This window comes from Mustela lutreola, chromosome 6 (genome assembly GCF_030435805.1).
Source record: "Mustela lutreola isolate mMusLut2 chromosome 6, mMusLut2.pri, whole genome shotgun sequence".
In the NCBI taxonomy this organism is placed as follows: Eukaryota; Metazoa; Chordata; class Mammalia; order Carnivora; family Mustelidae; genus Mustela; species Mustela lutreola.
This window is the reverse complement of record NC_081295.1, coordinates 29,263,845-29,282,037: the sequence shown is the minus strand read 5'-3', so window position 1 is coordinate 29,282,037 and position 18,193 is coordinate 29,263,845. Positions and strand designations below refer to the sequence as shown.

At 34.3% G+C, this 18,193-nt stretch overlaps 1 protein-coding gene across 3 annotated transcripts in view; it reads left to right on the top strand.

Moving 5' to 3' along the window:
- GRIK2 (glutamate ionotropic receptor kainate type subunit 2) overlaps window positions 1-18,193 on the top strand; it is a 644,466-nt gene that overhangs the window by 613,634 nt on the left and 12,639 nt on the right. For all 3 annotated transcript variants that reach the window (XM_059176999.1, XM_059177000.1, XM_059177002.1), the window contains exons 15-16: window positions 1,397-1,622; window positions 17,027-17,277. In XM_059176999.1, coding sequence (XP_059032982.1) covers window positions 1,397-1,622; window positions 17,027-17,277 — 477 coding nt within the window. The remainder of the gene's footprint in view (window positions 1-1,396; window positions 1,623-17,026; window positions 17,278-18,193) is intronic.

Genomic DNA, 18,193 nt, shown 5'->3' with positions numbered 1-18,193 from the left:
GAATCTGTGCAAAATCTATCAGTTTTAACTATTCCAATAAAGATTTCATCATAACCTTAAATATTCATTTCATTTTTCTTATTTCCAACATATGATTATTTTACTTTAAAATAATTGACATGCCACCATAGTTTCTCAAATTTGTAATCCTGTCAATCTTATTCTAGATGTTCTAGCTGCTATCTTTATCTTTTAAACTTCAAGCTGTTGGCTTTTGGTACGCTTTCGTGTTTCACTGGAGAACAAAGGTTTGCATTTCTACCCTCTCTTAGCCCTAATGCTATACCTCTTTTTGGAAGGCAGTCATTGTACATTTAGGTTTTTCCTCCCAGTACATGTAAGGTTTTTCTTCTATCGTCATTGGAACCGTGTCTGAATTTTTCAAAGTATTATTGTGCACCGGCCTTCTGGTGGAAGAAGTGGTAATATCCCATTTATGACCTAGCACATGTAAGACTAAATACATGCTTAAGGTGTAGAAAGATTGCATATCTATTTATTTGAAAACAGTTTTAACTTTTTATGCCAGTGCAATGAATATAGTGAATATTGTCCTTGTGTTTATAGCTTCAGGGTATTTTTGTTTTGTTTTGTTTTGTTTTTGTATTTGTGTAAGAATTTAACTAGGGTTAGGGTTTCCAGATGAGCTTTTCATAAGCAGATGTTAACCTTTTCCATGGTTTTGTTTTACTAGTGCCTTCTGAACAAAATCAATTTCTTTCCTTCACTAATGAAATCCCAGTCAAGCCTTATCAAGGATTTTCCGGTGGACATAAGATCTATTCAATTTTATCGGTCCAGGAATCTTGATCTGAATGATAGATTTCTTGTTGTTTTGAGTCAGGCTAAAAGAGGTTCTGTGGTGTCCAGACTGTGTCCCAGTGGAAATTTTTATTTGTAACAAATTGCCTTTATTTGTTCAGCCTATATATTTGTGTATATTTGGAGGATAATGTGACATTGGTTTTATAGTCACCATGCAGGGAAAAACAAAAACAAACAAAAACTCAAGGTTTTGCAGTGTCAGTTGGTGTTCAGTGTCAGTGTCTTCCAAATTTGATGTTATAGTTATGGTGAAAAATAAAATTATACACTTGAGATACGCATGTGAAATACAAGCACAAATTCCTCCTATTAATATTGATATTCTCTTTTTTATTGCCTTCTAAGATTTACCAGCTATGCATTTTTAACATAAGTTATTTTTGAAATGTTTGTTAAATAATTCAGTGTTAAACCTGGACGTATGAGATGAGGAATTGTGTAGATATTACTATTATTAGTAAAACAATTAGGGTAGTATGGGTAAATTAAATACAGTGAATTCCATCTAAATATTGTAGGATCACGTGGAAACTAAGAAATATCTTTCTTACCCATTTTATTTTTCCCCTAGAAATCAAAAATATCTACGTATGACAAAATGTGGGCCTTTATGAGTAGCAGGAGGCAGTCAGTACTCGTCAAAAGTAATGAAGAAGGAATCCAGAGAGTCCTCACCTCTGATTATGCTTTCCTAATGGAGTCCACAACCATTGAGTTTGTTACCCAGCGGAACTGTAACCTGACACAGATTGGCGGCCTCATCGACTCCAAAGGTTATGGTGTTGGCACCCCCATGGGTAGGTTTTATGTCAGTCCCTGGTTCTTTGTTCATTAATCTTAGTCACTGTGAGAAGGGAAACAGTGGCTCCGTATGCCATTCGGAATTCTGTTTTTAACAAATCTATCTTGTTATGTTCTGTTACGGTACAAAACCAGGAAGCAATTTGGACATCGGCTTCTAAACAGGTAAGTAACAAAAGAAAAATTTATTTCTATCAAAATCGTCAGCAGACATGTCTGTGTATCAGTGTAGAAAAGGCTCACATCAATGTAAAAGACCCTCTCCATTCTACCTTTAAAAAATATTTTAGGAATAAAAGCTTTTGCATTTTATTTTTCAGATTTGTGGCTTATGGGTATAGTATTTGAAAGTTAATATAGTGTAGAATTGAGTATAATATTAGAAAATTAATGAAAAGAATGGGCCACAAATGGTTCATTGATTTCTGTGGATATTTGTTCTACTGTTTTATATTAGAGAAGGTATTTGTTTTATTTAAGAGAAATAGCAGACTGTTTACCAGTAACATATCTAGAATATTTGACACCAGGATTAGTTATTTTTAACAACCTTTTTCTTTCATATGGCAAAGTTATTTTCAATAATAAACATGAAATGAAATAAAGTATAAAAAAAGAAGTAAAAAGAGAAAGGATAACAATTGCCAGAAGAGACAATGAAAACTCTGATGTATTAAAGTTCATATATGTGTATAACGTATATGAATATGTCTATACATAGACATATTCATGACAAATGTATTCATATATAACATGACAGTTCACATGTACATGTGGTGGGCATAATAATGGCTCCCCAAAATGTCTACAACCTAACCCCCAAAACATGTGAATATGTTAACTAGGTGGGTCCTTATAAGAAAGAGGAACAAATTAAGGAAGTCACAGTTAAGGAAGCATGATGATGGAAGAAGTGAAAGGAAGAATATCTTAATCCATTTGGGCACCTACAACAAAATACCAGAGATGGGGTGGCACATAAACAGCAGAAATTTTTCACAGCTCTATAAACTGGAAGTCCATGATCTGAGTGCCAGCTGACTCCCTGTAGTAAGACTTGCTTCTTGTTTAATAAACAACCATCTTCTCACGGTGTCCTCACATGGTGGAATGGTCAGGGATCTCTCCGGAGCCCCTTTTATAAAAGTGCTAATCTCATTCATGAGGGTACCATCTAATGATTAATTGGGCCCCACCTCCAAATACCATTATATTGAAGATTAGGTTTCAGTATAGGAATTTGGATGGTCATAAACATTCAGACCATGGTATCAGGGAGTTGAGAGGAGGAAGAGACAGAGAAAGATTTGAAAATGCTACCTGCTGAACTGAACATGGAGGAAAGGGCCACAAGCCAAGGAATGCAGATGACGTCTTGGAGTTAGTTTAGAATGCAAGGAAACAAATTATTTCCTAGAGGTCGGAGAAGGATTGCAGCCTTGCAGACATACCACTTTTAGAACTTCTGACCCTTAAAACTATCAGATAATTCATTTGTATTTTTTGAAACCACTAAATTTGTGGTGATTTTTTTGTTGTTGTTGTTTAGATTTTATTTCTTTATTAGAGAGAGAGAGTGCTCATACTCACAGGAATGGGGTGGGGGCAGAGAGAGAGGGAGCAGCAGGCTCCCTGCTGAGCAGGGAGTCAGTGTGGGGCTCAGTCCCAGACCCCAGGATCATAACCTGAGCCCAAGGCAGATGCTTAACCAACTGAGCCATCTAGGTGTCCTGAGATGATTTGTTACAACAGAAACAGGAAACTATACAAAAGGAAAAAAAAAAACAAAAACATATTGACATGTTTTAATTACATCAATGTGTTTTTTGAAATGAAGGGGAAAACAGCTATTCACTGGCCCATCACAGTAAGAAATAACAACATTATAATTTTTCTGAGTCTTGACTTCTGCAAATTTTTAATTGATTGGTCACAAGTGATCTTCATGTATTTATATTTAGTAAATAGCATAGCCATATTTACTTGTCAATTTGGCTTTACTCATAAATTTAATTAGTTTTAATTGAGAAAAATTTCTTTCAAATGAACATATATACAATGGTTGGAAAGTTAGGCATAGATTTATGGAAATCTAATTTCATGAGCAATTCCAGAAATTACAATACTATAAATGTCTTTGTTTCTTTGAGATCATTTCTAGTAACTTTCAAATGTCTGGGAAATCCCAAACTTTTCGACCATAATGACTTCACCAAAAAATTTCTACACTAAATTTTACTATATCTGGTAAAGTTTTCTCAAATTTATCAAATAGTTCAAAGTAGTTTGGACTAGTTTTGAGAGAGCTTTGAGACACTAGCTCCTATTAAACTGCATATTGCTAAATATATATATTTTAAGGTTTTATTTATTCATCTGAGAGAGAGACAGAGAGAACACAAGCAGAGAGAGAGGGAGAAGTAGATGCTCCACAGACCTGGGAGCCCAACCTGGGGCTCAATCCTGGGACCTGGAGATCATGACCTGAGCAAAGGCAGATGCATAACCATCTGAACCACCCAGGCGCCCCAACATATTTCTATATATATATTGTAGACCCAAATAATGATTCCGTATTCACTGTAGAAGTGAAAACAAGCAAACAAAAAAATCCACAAAATCTTGGATTCTTATTCCCGTTATGCAAGTGTCGCTGAGATCACCTGTTGTGGGGGGTGGGGATGGGGGTAAACTATATAAAGGACATTTTCCAAATTAGTTTCCAAGTGGAATACAATGTTTATGAAAGATTATGAAATTAAATGTATGTTAATTCAAAGCTTAATAAAAGCTGTGTTATTAAAACTCAACAGTAATAATTTAGAATTTAGATGTACAGAAGATATTTTTGAGGTGGGATATTTTTATTTTTGACATGTTTGCCTTGCTAGTGTGTGTAATAGTGGATGTTATTGTTGTTTTTAAATTCTGCATACAAAATGAACACCTTTATTGCCTCAATCAGGGAAAACCCTCCCAAACAAAGCCTTGTTGTTATTCCAATGTATGTATTAATTCAGAAGTTTTATAATTAACTCTAATATATGATAAATATTTATTAATGGTTGAGTATTCTTAATTATTACCTGAGGAGCAAAGTTTTTTGTTAATGGAGTGCTCCAGCTGTGGCATTCTCCATGGTTAGGTCTGGTATGATTCTTTCCCTCAGTAAGAATTGCATAATGAACGCAAGAACTTCGTGAGTTCATGTACCATTTATTTGGAATTTGTGGTGAATGATTCTTTGCCATTTTTTCAAGTATACTCATTTATGAATTGGAGTATAAGCAAATTTATATTTTAGACTATAGACTGATAATGTGCTATTAGAAAGTATCATCATTTGCAACAATCTTGCAATTCCCTAGAGGGTATTATGCTAAGTGAAGTAAGTCAGACAGAGGAAAACAAATACTGTGTGATTTCACTTACATATGGAATCTAAAAATCAAAATGAAGAAGGAAAACAAAACAGAAACAGATTTATAGATACACAAAACAAACATACAAAAAGCAGTTTTCAGTCCCACCATACCCCTGACACTCTTTACTAAAAGATAGAGGCTTATTAATAAAATATAAAACAATTCAAAATATTGATAGATATATAAGCTATATTTTAATGTACCTTTTTAAATTGAGGAAAATACCAGGCATAGCACCTAGAATTTCTATTTCCTCTAATTTTAAGCTTATCTATAGATAAGATGAAAAAAAAAAAAGCCAAATTAAACTATAAACCTCAGGATGTAGATTTTTTTCTGTTATCTGTTCAACTTAGCTGATCAGATCAACTTTTGTCCTTTTGAAGAAACCTGAGTTATTGTGGAAAATATCCATTGATATTGGCAAGGGCAATGCAAGAGGTATGTTGTATTATATATCTAAGTGGAATCATTTTTTGTAGTGTATATATTAATGGGGTATAGTAGCATATTAGTGTTTTCATCAAAGTAATTTTTTTTTAAAGATTTTACTTGTTTATTTGACAGACAGAGATCACAAGTAGGCAGAGAGGCAGGCAGAGAGAGAGAGAGAGAGGAGGAAGCAGGCAGAGAGCCCAACGTGGGGCTCGATCCCAGGACCCCGGGATCATGACCTAAGCCGAAGGAAGGCAGAGGCTTTAACCCACTGAGCCACCCAGGCACCCCATCAAAGTAATTTTTTAAAATTAGGCAATAGCACATGATAAATTTCTAACTTTTGTAAGGACATTCTTGGAATTTGAATGTAAAATTATCAGTACATAGGAATACAAATTTTAAAAATCTGAAAAATTACTATGATACAGAAAAATGATAGACCAAGACTATTTTAGCATGTTCTTCTTTATTTTCACTGCCAAATATTAATTTAAATTTATTAACCTCTCATTATCACTAAAGGTTATTTAATGCATGTAGCATATATTTTATTTTTAGCCTAACTCTGAATGAGATAAATTTAAAAACAGTAATGTAAAGGAATAATAATCAAATCAATCACCTGGAAGTATTGCAATATATATCTTGTTTTTCTTATTCAGAGAACTTGTTTTCACTTTGACATGATAACATTAAGTTCTTTAACAAATTATATTTTATTCATTCATAACATGGCATAAAACCAAAATTATTTTGAGACTCAGTCCGTTATGAGTGAGTCTTAACTCTCTTATATAACTTCATTAAAGAAGTATAATCTAAAAAGAGGCATCTCATACTTCACTTCCTTAAATTCTTGACTTCTAAGGAAAAGATTCCAGGCAGTAATTTATGATTTACTCTATCATTACCTCTACTAGAAATATGGCTTTGTGAATTATTTATATTTATTTAGTCATTAGTAAACACAAGGACATGTAACTCTAGTACTTGAATGAGAATCTGACTTGCCATAAACTTTCAACCAATATCATAATCTATATTTTTCAATGAGTTAATTAACATTTGCCTTTTGTGTCGTTGCTGTTCAAGCATATTGAAGATTATTTGTAATACAACATATTTATTTAGTTTCAAAATTTTGTTTAATCACAAACAAAAAAAAATTCATTCAGGTATGAAAAAAGTATTATTTGAGGCTCTTGTTCTTTTGCAGTAAGAGTTAATGAGATAAATATATTCACAGTAGAGGACTATGGGCTCAAGTTCTGTGAATTCAGATTAGTGCCAGAAACTCCCCAGGATTTTGAGTTTGTATTCTGCAGGAGCCATAGTCCATAGTGAAAATTTCATCTTTACTAATACTGTAAATGTGATTAAAGAGAAGAAATCCTTTTGCTTTTATTGTTGTTCAAATCGCCAGATATTGTCATGGAGGCACATGAGGTTAAGTGGAGAAGGTTAAAATGGAAAATACTTTGTCTGTTTTGGAGTGGGAAATCAGAAATATTTAAAAAATTGTGTATATTTTCCTTAACCCCCCAAAAGCCCATGCAGTTTCTTGTTAGCCTGCTAGGCCTCCTCCAGCGTGATTCCTCTAGGGGCCTGCCATCACCATTCATCATTCTGAGTATGATGAGAACTGCCCAAAGTGTGTTGTGAAATCGCTGAATGACTCCAATATAAGCTATTTAATTAAGGAAGCTCTGTTTACACAAAAATAACTTTAGTGGAGCAATCAACAATGATGTGAAGGTAAATGCTAAATAAGCATAAGCCGGCTTAATTAAGCTTGGGGTGACATTCTATCCCTTTCCGTTTTCCTGACTGCAGCAGTGTTATTTCAACGTGATATGTACTGTATGGTAGATTTTTGAAGCTGTAGGTGTTCTTACTCTTAACGGAACTTCCTATTTCATTTAAAAGAATTTGAAAAAAAGAAAAAAAAAATTCTAGATGAGGTAAAGCATCAAAGCAAATCACTGCAGTTTTCACTAGGGAATATTTAAAATGTGTGAGCAGTTGCAGTCTCTTGCCTTTTAATTCACCATAGGTAATAATCTATTTATCTGAAAAGGGAGCATTTCTGCTTAATGGCATTTTCTATTGCATTACCTCCCTTCTTACTGCCCAGACTAAAAGCCTTCTTGGCTTCTCTCTTTCGAATGGTGAGTGCACATTTTACTTCGAGGACTAGGCAGACTCAGCGGTCCATGAGCTGGTAGGAAAGCAACGGTCTAGAAAAAATCCATTATGGCCAGTTGGGGTTATTTTGCTTTGCTATGTTCAATTTGGTAGAAATATTGTAAAGTGACTGAAGGGAGTCATTAAAACTATTTCTATTTTTAACAACAAGCTAGTGGCGTGCTTCATTCGCTAGTCCTCATCACTTTAATAAATGTGAAATATATGTCAGCTGATGGGGGATGGAGGGATTGTGCTCATTTTCTCTGTTGATGCTAAAAATTTTCTATAATATCATTCATTCCCATTTTACTTGTTGGGTTAAATCAATATTAATTTTCATGTAGTCAGTGAATAATTATTTCTGTAAATGAAATGCAAATTAACTTAGTCATATCACAATTATACAACCTGCTGACATATGTAATACATGAAAAATATAAAGCAGAAATATAAAAATGAAATAGAGATTAATGTAACATGGATATATTTATAGTGATTTTTGATACTAAGGTTAGACTTAAAGATAATTTTTTAAAAGATTTATTTATTTATTTTTGAGAGAGAGAGTAGAGAGGAGCAGGAGGAGAGAATCTTTTGGCAAACTCCCTGCTGAGCAGGGAGCCCAATGCAGGACTTGATCCCACAACCTATGAGATCATGACCTAGGCTAAAACCTGGAATCAGATGCTTAATGATTGAGCCACCCAGGCACCCCTAAAGTTAATTTTATCACACACAGAATTATTACATATATTTTATTTCTGTTGTATTTAATTATTTAATTATAAATGTTACGATATATTCTTATTTCATAATAGGATTTTCAAGTTACCTTTAAAAACTGTTCTATAGGGACGCCTGGGTAGCTCAGTTGGTTAGGCAGCTGCCTTCGGCTCAGGTCATGATCCCGGCGTCCTGGGATCGAGTCCCGCATTGGGCTCCTTGCTCAGCAGAGAGCCTGCTTCTCCCTCTGCCTCTGCCTGCCATTCTGTCTGCCTGTGCTCGCTCTCTCCCCCTCTCTCTCTCTGATAAATAAATAAAATCTTAAAAAAAAAAAAACTGTTCTATAACATTTTATGTTAATAAATACAAAATAGCAGTAGTCCTATTACTGATTCTCAAGTAACATTAATCTCCTTATAATGCTCTTATACATAATTAGCCTAAAGTAAAAAACGTTGCAATAGGTTGTATCATTGACTCTTTACGGTAGAAGTAGACTACCTTGACATGTGAACAATGTGGAATTTCTTTCTTCACTTCCCTCTTCTAATGTTAAATCCATGAGATCTCACTGCTTCTTTATTTCTTGTTCTTTGATGAAGTGAGAGATATAGAATTGGTACTAGGGGAGGCATGTTGTTTGTTTAAGGCAGATGCCAGTGTTTATAAAAATAGAAATCAGTATGAGAAGCATGTTTTTTCCCTGTTTTGCTCACCATCCATTTCTAGAATTCCCAATTCATCACATAATAAGTACTGTAATATTCATCTTTATAGATGCATAAAATAGCCAGCCTTCAGTTCTTCAGCTTTACTGAAATGAATGAATACATTTGTCTTCATTAGTTGAACATAATGCACAAAAATTGATGCAAATTATTCATCTTTCTGCAGGTCAAACCTTCCATTAAAATGCATTCTATTTTTTCATTGCATAAGCAGCATAATTTTAATGTTGGTGAAGTGATTTTGCAAGGCTAAATCAAGATCTAATAATTTTCAGAACCTGAATTAAACCAAAAAAAGTCAAGTTATACTTGTATAAGTTGTATATCCCTGGCATATTGTTAAAGTCTAGATTTCATGTCACTGAAAACAGATGAGAGTCTCAGTAAGCTATGCCTGCTCCACAGACATCCTCAATAGACCCTGCGTGCTAGAATCTAGGAAGCTTCCAGGGGGGATTTGATGGTTTATAAGCAACAGTGTGAGCCATCCTCATTAATATTGTAAATGCTGACCAAATGGTGCCCAAACAATGCATGAATAGATAATTTTTATGAAAACAGAGTTGGTTCTCATAGGTTTTATGTGCAAGATCATTTCATTCATTTAGTTGGTTTCTTATTCTGATTAGTCCAAGGTCATAGGTTCAAACTCTATTATGGGTTAGTTAACCGGACTGACTATGCCAGATTGTTATCCTTTGGTTAGAAGGACTGAGTAAAATCAATGAATCACTCTTATTAGAAAAAAAAAAGTACAAGCACGGAGGTGAAATGTGTAAATACTAAATTCCAAAGATGACTGCCTTGCATTTGCTGGCTTTCATGTGAAAGGCGTTTTCTTTGCATGCTATATAGAATGTGTGGACTATTAGTTAGATGACTTATGTACAAATTCTCATTTCACCTGAGTATTGCTGGTGTCTTGGTTGAAGTTACTGAGCCTCTTTAAGACTCAACATCATTATCTATAAGTGGAAGAATCACGTCTACACAACTGGGGTGTAATAAGGGTTAAACATATTATATTTATAGTATTTGCATCAGAAAACATGTACCACAGAGAATTACTAAGGATATATCTGTGGTTTTTAAGTTATTTGTATCTTACTTTTATACCCTTTATTCTCTATATATCCAATGTGTGTGTGTGGTTTTTTGTTGTTTTTGTTGCAGTGAAAACTCAAGGATAGGACACATGTGGCATTGTCCATCATTATATGCCTGGAATCTAGCACCTGTGCTACGTGGTATCTATGAGTGTCATATAGTAAAGAAAAAGCAAGCAAACAAACAAAAAACAACAACAAAAACACATGATTCTGACGTGGTCCTTGCCCCTAGGGCATTCATATCGTCATCTAGGAAGGAAAGAAGGATGGAAAAACATTAGAATATGATACACCAAATATTGTTTTAGAATATTTGCATGTGTTATGGCACCAAAGAAGAGGGATCCTGTATATATCTATGGTACTCAAGAAAAAGTGTGCAAATATAGGGAAGAGTGAGCAGAAGTTTATCTGAATTAGGGGAATTTCATCCAGAAAATTGGAGGAAGTGTGAAAATGGGGCTCTCCAGACAATGGAAGGTACAACTAGTGTGTACTGCAGTTGAGCTGTAAGTAGAAGAGGTAAAATCAGAGAGGAAGCCTGAGATAGATTGAAGAAGTGGATTTCATGACATATTTAGGAGTGGATATTTTATTCTATAGCTCTGAAAGAGCTATACCACTGAACCACTGAAAAATTTTAAAAAAGGAAATGATGTTCCTAGATTTCCAATGTGGAAAGATTACAAGGTATTTTGGAGAATGAATCATTTTTATCTGTTATTTACTATTCTGTGATTAAAATGTTGGTAATTAGATTTCAAGATAAGATCACTCTTCTATTTCTGTGATTCTCATTAATGGACTTCTTATAGTCCTATCAAATTGAAGGCTTTTGATGGGAGATCTTCAAAAGAAAATGCAAAGAGGGAGACAGTACCCAATTTAGCTGTTATCTAACAGGAAGTGTGAAATGGGCCCCATGAAAGTGTTTAGTTGCTACATATATTAAATGCTTCATTTGAAATAAATCTAATAATTATTACATATAGACTATAGAGCTAGACATAGTTTGGATTCATAAGAAATAACTAAAGATAACATTACAAACATAAATGATCAATTATTTATTAATTAATACATTTTTTCATTTATGCATGTGTTCATTTAACAAATATGGTGTTCTTACTCTGTCTCAGGTGTTATACCTGTCCTTATGAAATTTATAGCTTGGGGGCACCTGAGTGGCTTAGTGGGTTAAGCCTCTGCCTTCGGCTCAGGTCCTGATCTCAGGGTCCTGGGATCAAGCCCTGCATCTGGCTCTCTGCTCAGCAGGGAGCCTGCTTCCCCCTCTCTCTCTGTCTACCTCCCTGCCTATTTGTGATCTCTCTCTGTTGAATAAATAAATAAAATTAAAAAAAGAAATTTATAGTTTGTTAGGGTCAATGGGCATTAAACAATCACAGAAGTTATGTTTTAGTTACAAACGGAAACAAGTCCTAAGAGAAAATGTACAATGATGCTATGGTACTGTATAAGAACATTATTGATTCAATAAAAACATAAATCTGCAGATACAGCAATATAAAATTAAATCTGAAATGTAAATGTAAAATTTGTCCTAGCACTTCTTAAAAACAAATACGGGAGGGAAAGTGTTCTTTGAGGCAATAAAACCCATCTTCTACTGAGGCAAAATCTCTAAGAGAGTGTGGTTTGGTTCTATCTTTATTGGAAGATTTTTTCATGGAATGAATGGTAAAAAGAGATACAGCTCTAAAAGCACCTGAAATTTATTGTGCATTTATGGCAACCTTGCACTCATCTCGGCATAGGAAGCAGGGAGCCATTTCGTAAAATTTAACATTGCCAGCAGCACAGTAACTTAAGAATGGAAGTTGAGGGTTCCAGCAGACACCCTCAGATCTTTTGGGCTAACCAAAAGCACTGACTTTTACTTATTAAAGCACTGACCAAAGGAAACTGCTGACTGGTGATTAAATGCAAGGAATGCATAAGAATTTATAAACTTCTTTGTTGCTCTAACTTATAGGTTTTTGGCAACTTGTAAAAAAAAATTTAAACATAATAGTCCTGTTCTTGTCAGTATGCACTACATTTTTAAATAACCAAAGAAAATCTCATTGTGAGCAAGAATATAAAGGAACCAATAATCGGAGATTGCATAGTGAAAATCAAAAGGCTAAATTCAACTCTAAGAGGTACTTGGCATATCCTGCAAGATTTTTTCAGAAAATGATTTATTTGCTAATATTTTAATGTAGAGAATTTTAGGTAACATGGTTCATGTGTTCTCACAAAAAATGAAATAAAATATCTGGTAGCCCTGTGTTGAAAAATTTTTTTTTAAGATTTTTATTTATTTATTTGACAGAGATCACAAGGAGGCAGAGAGGCAGGCAGAGAGTGAGAGGAGGAAGCAGGCTCCCCGCTGAGCAGAGAGCCCGATGCGGGACTCGATCCCAGGACCCTGGGATCATGACCTGAGCCCAAGGTAGTGGCTTAACCCACTGAGCCACCCCCTGTGTTGAAATTTTTAAAGTGGAGCTGAAGGTTATCCACTGTGGATGTTATAATTTTTCAGATATGTTTTGTCAAAAGTGCTTCATTCATTTGTGGCTATCTGTCTGTCCCTTAAGCTTTTGAGGATTGACTTTTAGGTGCAAGAATACGTGTTATTATAGACATATTTACAATTTTCTCAGTAGTTCTCCAATCAATCTCAGAGTCCTCTTGCAAAAATACACATCTTCCTAGGAGGCAGCTTCTCTCATAGCCGCTCAGTGCTCTCAGGGCTCCTCACTTGCCAGCATATGGATTGAAGCTGGGTTGGGGTCTGGGCAAAACGCAAGCTGTATCTATCTAGCTAGTGGCTGTTCACTTCATTGGGGCTAAGCGCATGGCTGTTCATGTCACAAGGAGGATGAAAGATACTTTTGTTCTTTGCTCTCAACGTGTCCTTGAGATTTTTCAATGAGATGAAATTTCAGCCCATCTTGGAATTCAATTAGTGTCTGTATAGAAATGTTTCCCCAGGATTATCAAATGATGTACCAAAGAAGTAATAATTTGTTGTTGAATTGCTGTTTCTTTACAAAAATAATTATTTGAACTAAATCAATGACAAAATGATAGGTAAATCATGGCAAGGATTTACTGTCATCAATTATTTCCTATATTATCTTGTTAAAACCTCAAAATGAGGTATATTAACTTTGTAGCTTTGATTTAAACCAAATTCCATACACACACTACTATATTTATATTGGAAAACAACTTTGGGGAGGTTTGTTAGCAATGGGAAATTTTTATGCTTACTGTTAAGTGCTAGAATTAGGAAGCTCAGCCAAGCAAGAAATCAAGGTGTATCTATCATTTGTTGGAAAGTGGGTTGCTTCTGTTTGTCTGTTTCTTATTTTAAGAATGTAGAGGAGAATATTGTATTTGAAGATATTAGAATAAACATCCTAATGCAGTTTAATGGTTATGGTAGGTTGGCAATAAAATAATATTCTTTCAGTATTGTTTGGGATGAGAAATAAGCTGACCCAAAATAATACTCAGCTGAAAAAAAATAATACTTAGCTGTATCAAGAATTTTCCATTTTGAAGTCTACTTTTCAAGTCACTCTCACCCCAAATTTTGCTTACTATTGTACTTCTAAAAGAGAAGCCACATTTTATATGTGTCACATGTGGCCACAAGTACTATTTTCACAAGTACTATCAGCACAAAATTTGCTTCAGCTGCTGTATTTCCAATTAAAAGGTATATTTGATGAACTGCAATTCTGCTTAAGGGGATTTTTTCCCTCTATCAAATATTTATTTTACAGAGAATATGCATGGTTAATCAGAATGGTAATTCAAAGTAAGAGTGACCTTGAAGCTGGTGTTAGGTTAGATGCAGTGAATTAATGAAAACTGGATAGCCCAACAGATGGCCTTAATTTATGGTTTTGAAATACACGTCCAACAAACCAAAAGGACTAGGTTGTTACTCTTCCATTATGATAAGAATGCCTCAGTCAGATATGCTCCTCATAATATGAAACATTTGTTGAGAGCCTATTATGTGAAAAAATATTCAGAACTGAGAATCATGTAAAAAATATTGAGATGATAGATGATAGAGACAAATGATAGATATACATGGATAAACATCATCTATTCCAGAGTTTATAATGTACATAGGAAAATAAGTCACATCCTAAAACGTAAATAATAGTAATGATAATACTAGATGACCCAGACTGGGTGTTCAGTTAGTGATCAAGGCAGAAGGTAGACTGAGCAAGGCTTGTCAATTGAGACCTGAGTCTTTTAAACTGATTTTGAAAATTTTAAATTGATTTTAAATTTAATATTTTCATCTGGAGTAGCATATGGAAGAGAGTACAACAAAGAAGCCAAAAAAGCAGAAATTCTTCTGTTATCATGAGGAATTAGTTGTATAATGGAAATAAAATATTGAGTTCTAAATATAGGAATGGATAATAGTTCCTTTAAGGAAAACTGGAAAAATGTACAGAAGCCATATACCTACACATTTCTTCTGAGTGAGATTAAGGATTATGTTAAAGAAATAGCCATCCCTGGATTAGGTAGACCATCCCTCCAACTTTTTCATCAGGTTACTTACTTTCTATGATTTCCCTTCCCTGCTTTTAGCGTGACTGTTCTTTCTAAGAGAATGATGCTATGTTGGTCTTGTTATATTAAACAAGTTAAAACAAAGTATACAGTGGTGTCCCTTATGAGGCAGAAAAGTTTCTTGATGAAGTTTTTAATCACTCTTAACAAAGATAAAGTTTTAGTATAAGTCCCAGTAGGTATATTTAAGTAAAAAAAAAAAAAAAATGCAGGAAATACTGATCTTAACCGTGCAGTGTACACAACTAAAATTGTATTCCACAGATAAAAATATTTTCTTTTCCTATTACTGTGGCACTATGTGTGAGGGTAATATTTCTGAGAGTTTCAGATTTTTGCGTATATTATTTTATGCATTATCAAAAGTTGCTGCTGCCTTGAATGACAATGTTCTGTGAAATTTTTTGCAAAAGCTTTACTAGGTTTTTTTTTTCTTTTAATTGTGACATTTTGTAAAGGCAGGAAATGGTTTAAAAATGAACATGTTAAATATATTTTTCAAAAAAGCAATAATTTTACATGTACAGAAATTATCCTAACCTTTAATACTGGTGAGAACAACATTTTACTTAATACAGTAATGGATCAGCGCAGTTTTTTGGTAGAAAATGGACTTCTGATACAAAGATCTGTTTAAACACATGCGCACACACACACACCAACCCTCAAGTGTGATTTTCCTGTTCTAATGATTTGTTGAATTGTTATTATATTGTTATTATTGTTGATGTTGTTATTAGTTAATGTTTGGTTCTGGATTCTACTTGTTAACTGAATTTAAATTACTTGAGGTTCCGGTTACCTTGCAACACTTGCAAAAAGTGGGATGTAACTGGGTGGTTTCTCTATACATATGGAGGTACCTACCCATATGTGTATACACGTTTTATTTACTTTTTCCTGACGCTCTTACACCAGGTATGTACCAGAACGATCTGTCGTGTTAGCGTAGTTAGGAACGTCCACACCGATTGTATACAAGCGGCTGTAATCTACTATTCTGCATTTTGAAAGAAGTTGCAAAATTTGAAAATTAGTATTTTTCTGTAAACAGAAGAACTTATGAATGAGGAGATGCAGAAAAGTGGAATGTGCAGTGAAGCATTTTAGGAAAGAAGATGGAACTTTAGATATAGGCTATTTCTGGGTGGGAAAAAGAGGTAACACCAGTCCCTTGGGATAGGTGTTGAAAGATGCACGTCGTTGAGTTTTATTCTATGCTTTTGGGAAACTAATTAGAAAGTTATTATTTATCATGTAACAGCTAATTCAGATGAATATCTGCCCCCATCAACATAAATACTAAATTTCATTCATACTGCTACCTCCACTGGAGAGAACATTTTCCCCCCCAAAATAATAAATAAACTTAAAAAAACAAAACAAACAAAAAACCCAAAAAACTTACAGTGTATTACCATGATGATTTTTGAAGGATCCGAGTGTGTAGAAGACTGTTATTTCTGTTATTCAGATTAAAGAAAAAATAGGAGTGAGCACCTATCACTCGCAAAGTATTAGCTACCCCTGAGTACAGCCCGTTGATCCTGGGAAAAACAACTTTTCCCACAACTTTTCTGAAAAGAGAGATTACTGGTTTATCAATGTTCTGTTTCAGTGTGGAGTGATTCCTATATATTAGCTAAATATCCTTGCACTTTATCAATTTCTTTTTTAGGTTTCTACTTTGGTTTTACTTAATTCCCAGTGCTCTGAATTTCCTGATTTTGAAAAGGAGATGATTTTATCCTTCAAAATCAGAAAGACATTACTTTATGTTGTTAATTACTTCTTTCATTAAGTTTCTATCCTTGGGGTGCCTGGGTGCCTCAGTGGGTTAAGCCTCTGCTTTCGGCTCAGGTCATGATCCCCGAGTCCTGGGATTGAGTCCCGCATCAGGCTTTCTGCTGAGGGGGGAGTCTGCTTCCCCCTCTCTCTCTGCCTGCCTCTCTGCCTACTTGTGATCTCTCTCTCTGTCCAGTAAATAAATAAAAGATATTTAAAAAAAAAAAAAGTAAATTTCTATCCTTGGTCAGTTGTTTTTCTCTACTGAAAATAAATAATTGGCATGCTCTGGAGCGTTTGAACAAAGCTCTGTCCTCTTCTCATCATGTTAACTTTTAATTATAAAACTCTGGGTTCCTTGAAAGAGTTAACATACCCTTTCTTTTCTTAGGTTCTCCATATAGAGACAAAATCACCATAGCAATTCTTCAGCTGCAAGAGGAAGGCAAGCTGCACATGATGAAGGAGAAGTGGTGGAGAGGCAATGGCTGTCCTGAGGAGGAGAGCAAGGAGGCCAGTGCCCTGGGGGTTCAAAATATTGGTGGCATCTTCATTGTTCTGGCAGCCGGCTTGGTGCTCTCAGTTTTTGTGGCGGTGGGAGAGTTTTTATACAAATCCAAAAAAAACGCTCAATTGGAAAAGGTAAATGTCACTTTTTTACAATTTAAAGCAATTGTTGTTATAATAAAACAAACTATTTTTGATCTTTCCAAGCAAGGGTAATGTTTAGCACGGTGACCGCTAATTGTCTTCTGCCAATCGTTAGCTAACGAAGGTTCACAGAAAGAATCAGGAACACCCTCGTGATTTTTATTTTAAAAGAATATGTTTAAATTAAAGCCAGGTTCAGGACACATGAGTATTTCTTCTGTTATTGAGGCCTGAGGAAAAGAGAAACTTCTGCGGCTTGAAGTTCATTGCAGTTAGTTCAATGGAGAAATGCAATTAATGAAGGAAGCAAAAATCGAAAATTGTAACATGAAGGAAGGAATACTTCTCTATAGATAAAACATGTTTTAAAGTACAATCTGAAAGAAGGTTTCAAGTTAGAGGGTAGATGAGTTTTTTTTTTTTTTTTTGAAGATTTTTAGTCCAATAATTTTCTAATTGAAAAAAGAATTGTAACTTGCATGGTGAAAATTACAGTTAATTTTCTAAATTAGTGAATGTGTGGAAATACTGTCGTTCCTTTCTTGCCATTTAATAAGTCCTTTATTCCTTGGCACCAGAATCTTTAGAAGAATATTTATAAACCTCAAATATACTGAGACTATGGCATTTTTTTCTCGAGATTTTAATATATTTAGTCTTTTGTACAAATGTCTTTATGTTCCATTCTTGAAAAATTTGTGAATCTCATTCAAATTATATATTTCTAGTGCTATAATTTCTTCAGTTCTATAAATATAAGGAATATTTATAGAAAAATCTCTCAGATGGTACATGAAACTTTTTGTATGTAAATTTATAGCTCTGAACATGAAATACTGCTTTACCATTTTTAAATCTTCTAGCACCTCATTTATTTTTTGTATATAACCATCTCTTTTGTTTTTTT